The 17,416-nt window shown below is 50.6% G+C and overlaps 2 protein-coding genes across 3 annotated transcripts; one reads left to right on the forward strand and one right to left on the reverse strand.

Moving 5' to 3' along the window:
• Window positions 1-284: 284 nt before the first annotated feature.
• LOC122371670 (nuclear RNA export factor 1-like) lies at window positions 285-15,600 on the forward strand. 2 transcript variants are annotated; one of them, XM_043348133.1, is made up of 16 exons: window positions 285-493; window positions 2,427-2,519; window positions 3,818-3,956; window positions 4,312-4,453; window positions 4,716-4,799; window positions 5,063-5,185; window positions 5,572-5,701; window positions 6,063-6,259; window positions 6,599-6,708; window positions 7,078-7,114; window positions 7,540-7,651; window positions 7,935-8,070; window positions 11,785-11,950; window positions 12,319-12,486; window positions 12,714-12,883; window positions 13,222-15,600. In XM_043348133.1, the coding sequence occupies exons 1-16, from the start codon at window positions 412-414 to the stop codon at window positions 13,322-13,324; spliced, it is 1,992 nt and encodes a 663-aa protein (XP_043204068.1). In that variant the 5' UTR covers window positions 285-411; the 3' UTR covers window positions 13,325-15,600. The 2 variants fall into 2 exon arrangements, with proteins under 2 accessions (XP_043204068.1, XP_043204070.1); XM_043348135.1 differs by lacking the exon at window positions 2,427-2,519 and having other exon boundaries at window positions 291-493.
• LOC122371672 (DPY30 domain-containing protein 1-like) lies at window positions 15,601-17,415 on the reverse strand. Its single transcript, XM_043348140.1, has 2 exons — window positions 16,397-17,415; window positions 15,601-16,032 (listed from the first exon to the last, which is right to left on the reverse strand). Exons 1-2 carry the CDS (start codon window positions 16,484-16,486, stop codon window positions 15,835-15,837), a joined length of 288 nt encoding a protein of 95 aa, XP_043204075.1. The 5' UTR covers window positions 16,487-17,415; the 3' UTR covers window positions 15,601-15,834.
• Between the last annotated feature and the right edge of the window lies 1 nt (window position 17,416).

A 17,416-nucleotide genomic window follows, 5' to 3' on the forward strand; every position in this document is an offset into this window, starting at 1 on the left:
AGTGGCGTATACTAATATTGCGAACACACACGCTGAAAGGGTGTTCAAAACATGTAGAATCAGTGCTATGCTAGCTATCGCTAACATTGCAAATAATTTTTTAGAAAGATTGCTACCCTATTTTTATGTATAGTTTTGAGATAAAATAATGCTGGATCTAGTTAATCAAATTTGTTAAATTTACTAAAAGAATCTTGATTTTGCGTACAATAACAACCGTAAATATACCAATTTACGTCATAATTTTGGAAAACGCTTCCAATGAAAAGATGCTAAAGAACAGGTTTTTGGGTATTCCCGTGACTCATTAGAATCTCTGGAGGGAGATAGGAGGCATTACGTATATTTTCGGATAAACCCAAATAATTCTTTGAAGCTCTGCTAGTTATCTGGAATAAGGTACTATTGAAAATGTCTCAGCCTCATCAAAGAGGCAGGGATCAAAGTTACATTGTGAAAACTTTTCGCAATCCCAACGCTTCACAATATTATGGTGAGTCTCAATTTGTTGCTTTCACTTGGTTTTTACAGTTTTGCTACTCCCTATTCCTTCTTATCACGTTTTACAATTTTTTTTTCTTTTAATTATCCATTGGTTTGGATTAAGGTTCTACCTACATGTTGTTACAATGCAATGCATTGTTGTTTGCCTGTCCCGTACCTAGCACAGTTGGTAGAGCGTTGGATTCGTAGTGAGAGCCCATGTTTGAGTCGCTCTGGTGCTTGATATTTGAGACCTATGATGGGGAGGTTCTGCTGTTGGTGGGAGCAACCACAGCCATTAGAAGTCGGTTGAATTGGACAGGCTGTGTCTGGCTTTGGAGGGTACATTAAACTTTGACAAATTATCCAGTTAACCAGAATTGTGTGATCGGACAGTAGGGGTTGGGGTCTACACAACAAGCTTGACTTATAAGGCTCTGGCTCTCAATCCATCCTTTTAAACATTTGAGCTAAATTCATGAAAAAATACTTCAATGAAATTTCAATGAAAATGCTGTTACAACTCGGGGTCATCGTTGATGACTCACTGAAGTTCCACGACCACATATCATCTGTCACTCGCAAGGTCGCTGGTCTTGGGCACAGTTTCCTCAAATCTACTGTCTGTCGGTCTCGGGAATTCATGTTGTTCTTTCTTAAAACGCACATGAGACCTGTGCTTGAATATGCCTCGTGCGTTTGGCACACTGGTTACATTGAGGATGATCGGAGGCTCGAACGATTCCAAAGGTACTGGACCAAGCAAATAAGCATGCTCGAACATCTCGCATACAGTGACAGGCTGAGGGAGCTAGGTCTGTACTCGGTCAAGGGACGACTCATGCGAGCAGATCTCATACAGTATTGGAAAATTTTCCACAGGAAAAGCTGCGTCCCCCCGGAGATCATGTTCCCTCAGCCCTTCACCCGTGTCACCAGGGGACACTTGTACAAGATTGGTGTGACACATGTGAACACAGATGTGAGGAAAAGATCATTCTCAAAGAGATGTGTCAATGCATGGAATCGCCTACCAGAACATGTTGTTGATGCCCCTGGCCGTCCAGTGGCAAAAACCATTATGTTAGGTCACAGGTCAATGTAACATAATGGGTTTTGCCTTTGGACGGCAGTCAGATGTATCTGCTTTTAAGCGAGGGTTAGATGATGTGATACCGGACTTGCTATTTGATTATGTCTAGCCTTCTTGCCATGTGTATATTTCATATACGTTTGTAGAATATTTGGTGCTAATGTGACATGTGAAACGCAATTAGTGTGAAATTAGGGTATTAGCGAGGTACTAACACTCCATACTCGATCATGTATTACGATAGGTTAAATGGCGACACACATTTCCAGTTCATGGCTCACACACTGCAATACTCAAACATGGCTGGTCTTAAAACGGAACTGGCGTGTCTTTCGATATGGGTTCCTTTCTTTTCCTTGCCACTCCTTCCTGTGACTGTTTACTTGGTGAAGGGAACCAACCAGGTAAGTAAACCAGGTAAGTAAACTTGACCACCAAGACTACGAGGTATGCTAATTCTGTCATTGTTGAAGGGCTGTTTTAGCTGTTGCTGATGCATTCCTTTTCAGTGTTTGTCATCTATGGCATGTTGTGGATTTACTATCAGGGGTTGTGGTATAGGTTTCACAGTGGATTTATTATCATTATGGTGACTAAGAACCACAGTTTTGAGCTGTACATTGTTCTGTTATTTATGCCTTTGGTCACTTCTGTATAATTTTAAGGTTTTCATTTTTTGAATATTTTAGGCTTTTGGTGTAGGCTATAAAGATTGAGCTAGTTTTACTACTTAGATATAGCTGTTCATTACTCACATTTTGGTCATGTGATGCTTGCTTGCTAGGCATCTCTTTAATATGCCATCTCTTCCTAATTGTCTGATGATGTGTTGCTGCCTGTCTCCCGCCAGCCTACCACCAGCCAGAGTTCCACTGGAGGAGGGACATGCCAAATCCTAGCCAGCCTCCTGACCATTACCGTGGTCACCCACATAACCCATACCGTGAGTCCAGTGGTGCTTCAAGGTGCCTGGAACCTCCAGCACAACAGCTCTGCTTGCCATTAAGAGTGAGAATGGTCGACATCAATGATTTTCCTGAACTCTCTGCCCTAACATTTTGCTTAAACTAACTGCCCTTGTAGTGCAAGTCCAGACATGTGCATTGTGCATGGATCCAAGAAAATGGATCTGGGATCTGATCACATGGATTCTTATCTCAGTTCCAATGGGATCATAGATCCAGCTCTTTGATTTATCAAGAGATCCATAGGTATCATAGTCCTGAGTCTATTTTTTTTCTCTCTAGATCCATGATTGAGATCATAGATCCTTATTTATTTTTTGTCAACACAGAAATAAAAAATCACTTGTTGCAACTCACAAACATTCTGTTTTAGTGATTTTATGTGATTGCACGTCATATTCCACAGTTTTGTGGCACTTATTGACTTAGAAACATGCCTTGGAAACCTGGTTCCAAATGTTGTGCATGGTGGGATCCACTCAGATCATAGATCCACGTTCTCTGCTCATCATCAGAACCTATGAGATCATAGATCCAGCATATTTTTCACACCACATCCTGTGGGATTATGGATCCTAACCTGCAGTTTGTTCCAAGAGTCACTGAGATCATAGATTCATCACTCAGATCCATGCACATATCTGAGTGTAGCATGTGTGTCTGTAGTGTGTTGAAGTAGCTTAGCCTTTTAAACTCGCCTTGAGAATGTTTTTCATCAATAACTGCCCAATTTCCAAAACTATACTCAACTCATATTTAAACTGAGCTCTTTGGTGTTGAACTAATAGAGACAGTCATACTCTATTGTAGCAGACAGCAGCTTCTTCAGTCCTTGACTCTTCACCTTCAGGCCAAAGTGTTCACAAGTGGTGTTAGTGAGTGTTGTGTGTATCAGCTTTCAATGCTGGGTTTTTAAAGTTATGCTTGTATTAGTCATTCAGCAACTTGACTGAAATTCCTGATTGCTCTGGGAAACCCTTAGCTGAGAAATATAACAATTTTTACAGAGGACCACCTTAATACATTTTTTTTTTTTGCATTCAGATCATGACAATATTGCTCAGGCCACTTTAGCAGTTGGTGATGTGATGTCACGATCCCCCCTTTCGAGATCATCTGCAGAGGCAAGCAGATATCTGCAGGCTCTGCTTGTTGAAGTACTTACCTTTTATACCAGAGTAGGTATATGGCTGCAACACTCAAATGAACAAAGCAAACCATCATTTCCACCCAATCACCATCACCGCATTGTTGTCACGGTGCCTGTGTGCCGCAGGCCACGATGATCGCGCCTCGCGCGGCACCAGCTACCGCCAGGCGGACTTCAAGTCTCGCGGCCGGATGAGACGAGGCCAGGGTCGCTACCAGGGCAACTTGGATGATGACGCCGAGATGGGAGGACGACGACCTCGCATGTGAGCCGGCGCGCAGCCTCACCGGCCGGCCGCCGAACGGGTGACCGGGGCTGGTTTAAGGGAATCAGCAGGACGCTGAATTGATTGTTAATCCGTACTGCATGGTTAATATACTGGCAATGCCACTCATTTTTGGCGTAGGTATGTGACGATTATAACAACTCATACGAGTTGTTATAATCGTAATGACCGGCACCGTATGGTGCCGGTCAGCGTTGAAGTACCTAATAGCTGCCCCAACAAAGATCTCTAAGTTGTAGCACGTAGTTTTACCATAGAACGTTGTACCACTGCCGTTCGGGGCGGGACTGACTCGGCCCGCCACCCGCCGCACTGGCCTGCACTCCTCCAACAGGCAGCAGGGCGATGATCGACGCCGAGGGATGCGCGGCAGGGGCCGGCCGCGACCCAGCCGCGGCAGAGGGCGCGGACTACCACCAGGCGGCGGTGGAAGGAACCCGCCCAACGCCTCGCAGCCCAGCTGGTTCAGAGTCATCGTGAGTTTGTCCCTAACGTGGCAGGATTCCGTGTGACTGCCGCCCAGTCAGCCAGACGTGGTGCCTGGTATATTACTGACTGAATTGTGTATCTACTTCGCCTTGATTTTTAGATTACAGAGTTTCACATAGGATCAAGGATATCTGCGTGTGTTTAATCTCTACATGCAAAATATTGTCAGTAATTTTTCCTCTTCTTTTGGTTTCATACTGAATAAATATTTTCTGTTCTCTTATGATGTTTTTGCTTCTTTACAACCAGGTGAAAAACGGGCAGACGTTCGGGAAGGAGTTCGTAATGAACGCCATCAATGAGAACCTTCCGGAGCCGTATATGCCGATCGGGGTACGTATTATAATGTCCCAGCCTGAAGGGAACGCCGTAACGCCGATAACCGACGTCGATCGGGGGAGTCTAGTAGTGGCTGTTCAGTACGTCATTTTTTTTTTTTTTGCTGCTAGCTTTTTCGGGTAGAGAAGGGTGGCTTGATTGTTGATGGAAATGGCTATTTAAGATCGAATGGGATATTTTTCCTATAAATGATGCATGAAGGTTTCAGTTTGAACTCATGCTTTTTTATTTGGTAATTTTCTCTGTTCTCGCTCCAGTACACGAATGAAGCGAACCGGAACGACGTCCACTTTTTCGTGGAAAACAAGATGACTGCCGACACGATATCGGCTCTGGACGGGCGGATATTGGCTCCCAACGGCAGCAAAATGAAAATCATGGTACGATCTTTTTTCACTCTGGCGCTTGGACTTTTGCGTTCGATTTTGGAAACTGAATGACTTCTGACTGCAGCCATTGCGTGCTTGGAAATTATAAAACATTTTGTATTGGAGTGTTTGGATTTTGTTTTGCTTATGCGTCTCTCTCTCTCTCTCTCTCTCTCTCTCTCTCTCTCTCTCTCTCTCTCTCTCTCTCTCTCTCTCTCTCTCTCTCTCTCTCTCTCTCTCTCTCTCTCTCTCTCTCTCTCTCTCTCTCTCTCTCTCTCTCTCTCTCTCTCTCTCTCTCTCTCTCTCTCTCTCTCTCTCTCTCTCTCTCTCTCTCTCTCTCTCTCTCTCTCTCTCTCTCCTCTCCCTCCCTTCCTCCCCTTCCTCCGTTATTTCCACAGTCGAGGCGCTCAGAGCCGCCCATGCTGACGGTGGATGACGCGATCAAGGCCGAACTGGCGCAGGCGCTCAGCAACCGTTATATGCCAGCCAACCGGACCCTGAACCTGTCACAGTTCTACATGGACCCTTGTGAGTACCGGGCGGCGCAGCCATCATATTTAGCAGGATCCTCATGAGCCTGTTGGTTTTACATCGACTCGTTTGAGTACCAGGCTGAGTTATTGTTATCGTATTTAGCTTGTCATCATTTTTAGCTGTTATGGCTGAAACAGACCCTTCTCGCAATCAGGAAATTGCATGCGAGAGCCTATTCAAACGCATTAAATCACGCTCGCATCAATCGCACGCACCTCCCTGCGTTTTATTCGGAGGCCGGAGCACTCCCGACTAACGACGCCTTCTAACGAACTACTTTTGTCACTTTGCTCTTTGACTGCGTCCTGTGGTGATCGCCCAACTTACGACTCCGCGCTCTGGCTCGACCCGTCAGATATCCGCGGCAAGGGTCTGTACCTGCCGCTGAACCGCCAGAACGTAGTGGCAGCCGTGCTGGAGATTATTACCGGCCAGATCCCCGAGGTGGTTGGCATCAACCTCTCCAAGAACCGCATCACCAGCCTGATGCCGTTCAAGGCCATCAAGAGCTCGCTGAAGGACCTGAAGGCGCTCGATCTCAGTCACAACTCGGTGAGTACGATTGAGACTGGTCAAAGTTATCGAGTAGTCAGTGTTCGTGACTGGATGTTGAAAGAAAAAGGTAAATCACTTATTTTATTTCGAAATTCATTCAAACAAATGCTAGACCCAGCCAGCAGGGCTATGTATTCGTCGACTGGTGTTTGTTCTTCAAACACTCGATAGCGGTAGTTCATCGAATGCCGGTGATCTGAAATAAGTGATTGTCGATGACAGTTTATGCTGTGCCAAAGTGGTCATATTTTAACACTGTCTTCAGTCCAGCCGCATTAGAGCCGCGCCGCTGTCCGTTACGATAAGCTCTGACCGTATCTGTGCTCTCCTCCACAGCTGGGTGCCATCACTCACCTGGACTCAGTACAAGGCATGGCGCTAATCGAGCTAAACCTGGACGGAAACCACCTCTGCGACAGCTTCAAAGAGAAGGCGGAGTACATCAGGTACAGGGGCCGGCCGAGGGCCCGACTCCGGCTGGAGTGGTGGTGGCTTCTTTGGTGCCAGAGTGGTGCTGGTTGAAGGAACAGATTGAAAAGCTTAGAGGTCTATTCAAAACTGTTAGACTTTATGATGTTAACTTTTCAGGGTATACCAAAGTCTGCGTGTCGCTGTTTTACCTTAGCGTAAGTTTGTCGGTATTCTAGCGGTTCACATACTTTGTGTTGTGTATGCGAGTATAACGCGGATGTGTGGACGCATTATTTTTACGTGCGGCGTGTGTGAGTGTGTGCGTGCGTGTGCGTACGGTGATGACCGCCTCCCCCGAGTATGACTGCAGGCGGCAGTGTCAACAACCGGTGGTCTATTCCCAGCGCGGTGCGGAAACGCTTCCCGAAGGTGATTCTCCTGGTGAGTAATGCTCTGCGCGGTGCTCGGTCGCGGGATGCATACCCGCCCGCCGGCCACCGCCGCAGGCAGCGTCTGCGTGTCACGACTATCGCTTCAGTCGTGTTTCCGATTAATTTTAGATGCAGTTTTTAGTTACAGTGTACTAACTACCTACTCAGTAACTTAGAAGGCTTTATTTGAGGATTCAGTGGGAAGTTTTACTCACGTTGGAGTCTTTCAATTTGCGGTAGATACCCTCGAAGTGTTAGAAATTAAGCTCTACCTGGCAATCGTTTAGTGCAACTTGATATGTCGTGCAACAGGCCAAACACCGCAGTACGGGTTACCTTACTATTGTCATGTTGACTGTTCAACAATTTCCCGTTCCCATGTTCATCCGTATCCTTTTGTGTGAGAGTTTCATTCGAGCTTGGCGATATCCTCAGGACAACGTGGAGCTGCCTCCGCCGATCGAGTTTGATGTGGAGGATGACGCGGCGGCCGTGACCAAGCTGCCCGAGAGCAAGAGCTCCTACTTCTGCGGCACACAGCCCAGGGGTGAGTGGTGGAGCTGGGTTATATGTTAGACGAGAGAAGGACGTCCCGCTGTGGCCCTGTCCTGGAATGTGAATGGTTAATGGCTGGGCTGGGCTCTATTCTGGAAAATCGGCTATGAAATCGATTGGACTTGGAGATGGGAAATCAGCTAGGCACATTCAGTTATTGTGTGTGTGCTAGCCAGTGACTGTCTTTGCGCACATATCATTCGCACCGAGCTGACATTGTTGCTCTTGTTCTGGAGACACTAATTTGACGTCGTTATTGTCATTTTGTTCGGCAGACATAGCGCTCATGTTCCTGAAGCAGTACTTTGACGTGTTTGACGCCGACAAGCGGGACCCGCTGATGGACGCCTACCACGACAACTGCCGCTTCAGCCTGAGCGTCTCGCTCGGCCACCGCAACAGTAACGAACGGTGAGTTCTAGACTGCGGTCGAGCCACGCATGTTGATGTTCACAGACAGTTAGCCGCAGCCTGTCGTCATAGTTCCATACTCGTGCCTCGCCGGCGTCATACCTCAACCAGCCATTTGACTGTACTGAGGCTTTGGTGTGCAAGTGCATCAATGTGTCGCGGTCGGAAGAATACGTGCCATAAGCCTCGCCATAAGCTCTGCGAACTCACGGTATTTTGATGTTTTCACGTGTGTGCGAAGCTCCAATGTTACGACATGTTACGATGTTACGCACGTGATGTTACGATATTTTTAAGCTTTTTGCAGTGCATCGGTGCTGTCAGTGACCTTCAAACTGCACGCTATCTTTTTCATGCGTCTCCCTCTGATATGGTTAAAATTGCGAAGAGTGGATGGATATGTTCGTTAGGGCATGGATGTTAGGGTGTCATAGAACGGCGATAATGGTAAGTTGTGTGCCTATTGTATGTTTCATCAGTCTGTAACTGTTGCACAATACCTGCAGTTTGGTCACTCAGCTCATACTTGTCTGAGAAGACGTAACCACCAAAGATTTCGATACTATTTGAACACGATCAATCATTTACAGTGATTACGGAGCGAGCGAAGCGAGCGTAGTCTTTCCTTAGATTAACGGAAATTTCTGAGTACGAGCGGCCGGCCGGCCGGCCGGCCCGCCGTGGTCACGCTTTTGCGAGGCTTATATCTCAGCAACCACTTGACCGATTTACACGCGGCAATTTTTGTAGGGTAGCTTCATTCCTTCTACCAAGTATTGGACTATTCCCGATGCATGTGGGTGACCCCTTATGCACGTGCCACGTGCAAAACGAAAAGGTGTCCGTTTTGTGATTGTTGCAATATCTCGGTAACTACTTGGCCGATTGCGCTGAAAAATGGCATGTAGGTAGGCACCCACTAGGCAGGCACTGCATATCCATGTGCCAGAGTTGGGGCGCTGCTGCACGTGCGCACGTGCAGGGGTCGTTTCCAGATCTCGAGAACGGCTCCACCGATTGCGCTCAAATTTGGTACACAGTTAGGGACCGGTTAGTAGGGTGCCGTGCGCAAGTCAGTTGGGACCCATTTTGCACGTGCGCACGTGCAGGGTGCCGCTTCCAGATCTCGAGAACGGCTGGGCCGATTGTGCCCAAATTTGGCACATCGCTAGAGACCGGTTAGTAGGGTGCCGTGCACAAGTCAGTTGGAGGTACCCCCTCGCAATTTCGCACGTGCAAGGCCCACTCTCTCGCTCGCTCCGTTAGTCGCCCCAAAAGGTGTTATACTGGTTAAAGGAATATGGTAAGTTTTGTGAGAATCGGAATTCGGATCACTAAATCCGAGATTTGCCAATCATTTTAATGTTCTCTAACGTATCAAAGCGCCGTTATGTAGCCGAAACCCGGCTTTGTGAGCCATAGTGTACCATCTTGAGCCGTGCCGCGTTTGTCGTGGGCGCCTTCATACGCACACGTTTTTAACTGAACCCCCGTGCATCGGGTTGTAAGTCTGGTCTCAGAAGGAACATTTTATTCAGGTAACTCAACAACGTGCATTGTAGTGCTGGGTATGCAGTGCAATGTGTGGTCACAATTCCAGGATGATTACGGATGTGACTCCGGTGAATCACTGATACCCTTTAGCATGGGACTTTTTGCCCTCCTGCACGTGGTTGGCTCTAACTCTGAAAGACAAGAGCTTATTTGTCTACCGATCGTTGAGTTTGGGTACCTTAACAGCATAAAGCCTTAAATAATGAGTGCTTAAAGCGAAAGTTGCCATGTTAACACTCTCGAACAATGGAAGTTGAATTGTCGTTCGCCTATCGAACTACAAGCAAGAAAGTAACGCCTTCGACACAATGTGAGATGACTTTCTACAATCCAAAGTACGTTTCTTTTACAATGCTGCTCCAAATGAGTTCCGCCAGCACTTCGTCGCTGGGGATGTCGTAGCAAAGAATGTCGCGCAGTGTGCTCTGGAAGAAGCGGGCCATGGTCTTCTTAGTACGCGGTGGGCAGTCGATGAGCGCCAGGTGGGCACAGTCGCCGGCCTTCAGCAGCGCCGGGCAGAACTGCGCCAGGCCGTCCCTCTGCAGCAGGCGGGGCAGCAGTGCCGGCAGCGTGAGCAGCACGTCCGACAGCTGCTCGCGCTGCGAGAGACGTGCGCCGCTCGGCAGCAGCTCGTTCACGTCGTCCAGACAGGCCTGCAGTGTGTTGTAGACGGCGGGCGGTGCGGGGGTCGTCTCTACTCTGGGCGCCTTCGTGGTGGTAGTGGTGGTAGTGGTATCGGCTGGTGATGATGCGTTCACCGGTATCTCGCTGGCGCTGGTGCTGTTGCTGTTGGTGCTGCTGTTAGTGCTAATAGTGGTGGCGGTGGTGGTGCTGGGTCTGATGGTCGTCGCGCTACGCCGGCCGCGGCGCAGGCTCTTCATCTGTTCCATCTGCTCCTCGTGGTCGGCATCCAGGCGCCGGCACTGGCGAGCGTCGGCCATAAACTGCGTAGCGTCCCGGCCGCCGTCCCGGCACACATGCTCGATAGTGTGTACCAGCGAGCGGAACAGTCGGTCCGTGTCGTCCACGGCTCCGTCACCCAGACAGGTCAGCCGGGAGACGAATATGGTGCTGGCGGCACTCAGACGGCGCACACGCACCATCCGACAGAACATGTCCAGGGGCACGGCCGGGCTGGAGGAGTCCAATGGCATAGTGGCAGCGCGTCGCATGGTGATCTGCAGCAGACGGCCCAGTTGGAGCGACGCAGACGCGTCGTTAAAGAATGTGACGGCCGAGCGTGACACATGTTCCACGCAGGCCGTGTTGCTGGTGCGCTTCTGAGCCATGTTGCGCATAATGATTTCGGTCATGTAGCGGGCAGCGCTCAAAACCGTCGCCGGATTAGACATCATGTTGCTCACCAAACCGAATCCCGAGACCTGGGTAGCGACAACCAGCAACAAGCTGATTGCCAAATATGTCTTCATTTTGGAGTTAGTGATAATGTGCGTTGAATGCCGCTTGATACCCTTCAGCCTTGTCCGATGTTTTGGGATTATTTAAATGATGCTAATCACTTAGCTCCCGTTTTGAAGACAGCAAATATCTCACAAATGTGATTTCAAGTTGGGATTTATTGTATAAAAGTAATAATCCCTTTGCTCACTTGTAGTAAACTTTGCAAACTCCCACGTCCTATAATGCCCAGTTTCTAAAATATTGAGTCATTTCTTTCTTGATATTTCTTGCGCGTGAATTTTGTTATTTCTCGCACTAGAAAAATCCTGCACTTTCTTCATATGAACCTCCATGTTCACGAAGTACTATTGAATGAAGTTCTTTTCCTTGCGCGTGTCTCGGCTAGCCGAAATACCGCCACCCAGGCGAGCGTAACGTTGAAGCACCAAATATGCCAGACAAAGTAACAAGCTAGTAAAAGTATTTGGTCAATTATTTTTGTACACGAGTGGTTCGGTGAAAATCCTCTTCAGAATTGTGTAACGTACTGCATCGCATTGAATGCATCTGCATCGCAGCGGATAGGATTGTTGCGCTACTGATTGAGTTGGCTTGGAACACCCATTTCTCCCACACCAAGCCAGTCACTTCCACCACACTGCCTAAACTAGATTTATACTTCATTCCCTTTGTCGCTCCATCTGCCACCTGACCTATCTGCTGTGACCTCAGCTGACCTCTGACCCGTCTGGTCGGCAGACTGAACCTGTGGCTGCCGGACAGCCGGAACCTGCTGCGCACGGCACGCGAGCGACAGGCGGCCCTGCTGCGCTCGGGAAAACTGGAGGTGCTGGGCGCCCTGGCGCGGCTGCCCAAGACGCAGCACGACTCCAACTCGTTCACGGTGGACGTGCCCGTGGCCAATGTGAGTGCGGCGGCGGCAGGCTGCTGGTGCTGGCAGAATATAGCCGAAATTGTTTATTTTTTGTCCTGTTGACTTTTACTTAGCTGCACATTTAATGTTATTTCGTGCTCACCTTAATATTAAATATTTATCGTTCTGTCGTTTTTTTTACCCGAATAACGATCCAATCGGATCTAATCGCACTGTGGCGTCATTCGCTGTTGATTGGACAGTACATGCCGAACGTCTCTGTCAGTTCTGCGCTGTCAGCGCCCGCCGATCGGGAAATGGCCGCCTGTTGTCCCCCCACCCCCACCCCCACCTTCCACCCCTGAGACGGCCCCCGCTCTTCCTTCTTCACCTCGCCCCCCCCCCCATTTCCCCCTCAGGAGCGTCTGATGCAGATCAGTGTCAGCGGCGTGCTCAAGGAGCGAGAGGAGCGCCACAGTCCGATCCGCGCCTTTTCGCGGGTCTTTGTGATCGTTCCGCAGGGACAGGGTTTCTGCGTCGTCAACGAGATGCTATCAATCAGCGTGGCCACCCCCGAACAGATCAAGGTGAGATATTCACATTAGTGCGGCGGTAATTTTCTGAAAATACTTGGTAGACTGGAAGCAGGGGGCACAATAGTGGAGGCAGTCTGTCAACCTACATGACCCCGTTTCGTGGCTACAAAGTCTCACTATCAACTAGCTTCCATCTTACTGGCCACAATGCAGTACCATCTACCATTTTACTGGCTACTTCATGGTATCGTGGCTGTCATGTTTTGTTTACCCCTCAGGGAGCGTTCAAGGCGGCGGCTCCGACTCCGTCGCCTTCTCCGATACCTCACGTACCGGTGGTGCCGGGCGTGGCCCCGCCCCCAGTGGGCGTGGTCTCGGAGGACGTGCAGAAACAGATGACGGTGCAGCTGGCCACCGTTACCGGAATGAACCCTCATTGGGCGCTCAAGTAAGTCACGGACGGGGATGGAGGACGGCGAGCACGCTTGGCAGAGGACTTAAGTCAACTGTGTCAGTTTGAGAAATGTTGCTTTGGTATCTTGCTACACTAGGGTGAATGCTGGACTGTCGTAATATGTGATATGGTTGGCACGCATCACACATATAGAGATTTGCGGCTTCATTTGGATCCCCGTCAGCTTCCAGTCCCAACAATTTGTGTAGGAATATCGCATTCAATTATATAACCGTCCAACATAGTTAGTTAGTTCCGAGATCGAAATATTTGCATTCTCTCATTTCTGGCCACCTGACTAACAGCCGGCCGTTTCTCCCACTCTCTGCCAGGTGTCTACAAGAGAACAGCTTCGACTACGACCGCTCCTTGCTGGTGTTCAACCAGCTCAAGGTGGAGGGCAAGGTGCCTCCCGAGGCCTTCCTGCCGGCCTGAGCGGCGCGCCCGGTAGGCCCGGGGGTCCTGTGAGTTGTCCCACAGCAGCGCGGGGAACGGGAACGGGTGTGTACCCTACCCAGCGGCGTGGATCTCGGCGTCTCCCGATGGGTGGGGGAGTCGGCGGCTCGGGGCCGGGTTATCGAAGGAAGGCCGGCGCCGTGCGTGTGGGTGAGGGTACACCACAGCAGTGCCGAGCACCCAAGGGAAGCCGGCTGCGGCGTTCGGGCCGCGTCGTAGCGTGTCGACTTTATTGGTGACCTCTTTAAGTGCCTGAGCAGTGAGCGTGTGTGCGCTGCGGCCTCACCAATGCACTAAATCAGTGTACTTTGTGACTGCTATGATAATGGCAGCACTAAGCTGCACTAGGATTTGATCAGTGAAGCTTTCGGTTATCCATTTTTGGAGAAACACAACTTTTCGCTTGTTCCTCACACGCACGGTGAAGCGGCGTCATAATTTACGAACACGGCGATGGGCTGTGGGAATGGATGGGTTGAGGGGAGGGGAATGTATGAAAGATGTGAGGGAAGGGGCTGGGGTGGTGTGGGGTTGGGTGGACTCTTAGCGGGTCCTGTAGGTAGTAGTTATGCTGTAAATGGTAGTCTGTAGATAGCAGTGTGTGTGTGTGGAGGAGGGGAGCCAGTGGCTGTGCTTGTCGCACGGACGGCGCTGTGGCCGCCGCGGACCCTCAGTTGCAGGGCCGTCGGGTTTTACTGTCTTGGTGCGCGCGGGCGGGCTGAACGGACGCCGGTAGGGCTCAGACCCGGCCGTTGGTCGTTTTATTACGGTGTTGGTCCGTTTGGTTTGTTTTAGCATCGGCACCGTTCAGGCCGCAGCGCGCCCGAGCCCGATCGTGCGATCGTGTTGGGTCATGTTGTATGGTGATGGCCCCGTGAATGTCGCGCGGGCCGAAAGCACCGCCTCTGTGGCGTCTCCGGTCACCAGGCGCACCTGACAGGCTGTCTCTGCCCCGCACCCGCCGTCACCGCCGTCAGTTTTTGGCTGCAAAATTGGCCTTGCTGCCTTCACCCAGCGTTGGCCCGCCGTGGTCAAAAGCTGCGGTTAGATGTGGAGGGAATCGCTGGCCGGGAGTCGCCCTGCGTCTCCTCGGCCGCCTCCTGTGAGCGCGCAGATTCTCTGCCGCGCGCCGCGCCGCGTTTCCGTGTCCGTCCGCGGCTCTGCGGCGCCCCTTGGGGGTTGTCGCGCCAGAGCCAGCCGAGCTGTAAGCAGTACCGCAGAAGCCCGGAAGGGCAGTACCGAGCGGCGTTGGTCGAGTCGCCACAGTGCGGCCGACTGGACGAACCCGCCGCGTCGGAGGGGAGGGCGCGCCCGACTGGGAGGCGCTGAGTCGCCCCCGGCGGGCGGGCGGCCGGCCCGGAGAGGTCGGTCCGCCAGCGCCGCTGCCACGGAGGAGACATGGGTCTCCAGTGAGGGCGGACGGACCGGCCGGCGGTACTTTAGACACCAAACGACCACCGGCGGAGTTGCGCCGGTTGTGGATGGCGGCGGCCAGGCGGGACGGTGTAAAGACAGCCTGACAGAGCGCTACGCGGCACCGCGCCTGCGAACATAACACCGGTGCCCGGTGCTCGCAAAAATTCATACGCTTTAGCGAGTATGTGAGTTGTGCCGCATTTCATTTTGTGAGTTCTCTGGAGCCGCATTTCTATTTCGTAGTCACTGAAATGAGGAATCACGCAAATTGCTTTTGGTGGTACAAAACTCCCCGCCTTTTCACTGGTGTGCAGTTGTATTTTAAAACACATTCATCTGTAATTTTCCGCTGCGGTTATTATCATGATTGTTCAGTTCCATTCCCCTTTCTCGCAGAAGCGCTCAGCGGACACAGATATAGAGGTATACCACAGTCTCGCGGTTAGAATAATGGGCGGCTGCCCCACGCTTCACTCATGGCATTCGAGTGCCAGTAAGCGACCCACACTGGTGACATCTGTCACAGTTTGACGTAGGTAGCGTGCCCACATTCCCTGATTTGACGTCAGTGACTCGTTTAGTTTCCGATGTGTAAGCGGCCTTTTCCTAAAAACAACTGTTGTGTCTCTCTGCTGGTAACCATGTGTAGCTCGTTGTCGAATTCGTTTTTAATTATTTGTTGTTCTGTCATCACCATCTTGAAATTGACTGCAGCGGTGTGCTTCTGTTGGCGTTGCTGGATCCATTTGGCATAATGTGCGGTCTGACAGATGATCGTGTTATGTTCTGCGATGAGCTACTGACAATGCTGTGCATTTCGGAATGAATGAAAAATCGTATCGCTTGTTTACATTATATTGCGATATTTGGGTTCCGAGGGAGGTGTTACATGGATGGGCATTTTCCGAGCCCACTTCACCAATCTGACCGTCGCACTGGTTCGGGAATCGTCATTCTTCGTAGCTGATCATCGCACGGACTATGTGAACTCTGTCCGCACACCGGCCGGTCAGAAAAGTGGCCCTGCCCGGTCGCCGACCGGTCAGACGGTGGGACCTTGCGCGGTCGCTAAATCACGCGTTGTCCTCTGCCTCCTCGGCGGCGCGGCGCTGCATCAGCGCCGTGTACTCGTACTGGGCGAGCCGCTGCTGCTCCTCGGCGCGCTGCAGCTCGGCCAGCTCCAGGTCGAGCGCCTCCTGCGAGAAGTGCCGGAACCGCAGCAGCCACTGCGCCAGAAACTGGATCGGGTCGCTGGGCCGGCGGCGGCAGACCTGTGACGGTAGACGGATAGATGGGTGGAGCCAGGGCGACCGGATGGTGGAGAGGAGTTTGTGAACGTTGAGGAGTTTGTTTGAGTTTGTGAACGTTTAGTTTGTGGACGGGGAGGGGGGTTTGTGGGCGCTGAGGACTGAGGTATGGAAGCTGGGTGGTAACAATGTCTCGTTTTAAGTTATCAAGAGACGGAGTTTGCAGTTGCACTGCCCGCACAGACTACAGAGGCTAAGGAGTTCAGGACATTACGAAGAGGGCTTAACCCGGCATGTCATGTGCCGGGTTTACTGCTGTAAGTTAACCTGGCACGGTCCGATCCCCCCGCCCTCCAGTTCGTTTATCAGTGCCACGCCGAGCACTCACCTCTGCTAGACCGCAGGTCAGCGCCACGCCGAGCTTCTCCTGTAGGTAGCCGGACTCGGCGCTCAGCGCCTCAGCGTCCTCCAGTGGCATGACGCGATTTGTCGACTTCCCAGGCTTCAGGCTTAGTTTCGACGTAAACACGTGGCGGAAGAAATCGGAGGTTGAAGGTTCCGAAGTCACGGAGATATTTTCAATATTCTTGTTCTTGCTCTCGTGGCTACGGTTCTAGCTGTTTTATGAGCTTGTTCGTCAGCCAATTATCACGATATTTGGTTGTGTTGTTTGGTTGGGTTTTGGTAATGAATTCCGAGGGATAAAACCAAGACCATAAAACAAAATGGGTAAAGCGGGTTCATTGACAAAGCTCATGCTCTGTCATTTACAGGCACTTTTACTGAAGTGCATCGCTCGAGGCATGCTCTTGGTATGTCGTAAAGGTTGCCTGCACGAGAAGGTTCGAGGATGAGGCCCGACGGCAACTGGTGCTCTTCCGTGAATGTTCCTGTGTAAATGGCCTCAAAGAAAATTATATCGTCTTGCCGGGGTCCAGGCCAGTGCCACAGACACGGACAGCCAATGCCGCGAAGGGGTTAATCCTTTCGCTTCCGAGTCATGGCCCGGTGCCAGGATGGTGTGCCATGGTTTGCCCAGCCTAGTGTGTTGTTTTGGGAAATGAACCGATCAATGCAGAGTCCGACTCCGAGATGAAGCGTTATCACCTCTCGGTTCGGCTCTACTTTTCACTCAGGATAGCAGTCAAGCAGGGAGTAGGATGAAGCTGCTTGAGTCAATCATGTCCGTCCAAGCACAAGTTACAGCGTCAAGTATGCAAATGTCATGGTAATTTGAAGGGTATCGATCTTGAAGGGACCCTGCAATGAGATAATTTAACATCACCGCGCTAGAATTTTAAATTCGTGATTGATACCTTTATACTTTGTGTGCATAAACTGCGCGTCTGCGGCGTATGATTGCCGCATCAAATTCTGCTCGTAAAAATAGTCAGCAAAATTAACCAAG

Source organism: Amphibalanus amphitrite, unplaced genomic scaffold (assembly GCF_019059575.1).
Source record: "Amphibalanus amphitrite isolate SeventyFive unplaced genomic scaffold, NRLGWU_Aamphi_draft 001269F_arrow, whole genome shotgun sequence".
Classification (NCBI taxonomy): Eukaryota; Metazoa; Arthropoda; class Thecostraca; order Balanomorpha; family Balanidae; genus Amphibalanus; species Amphibalanus amphitrite.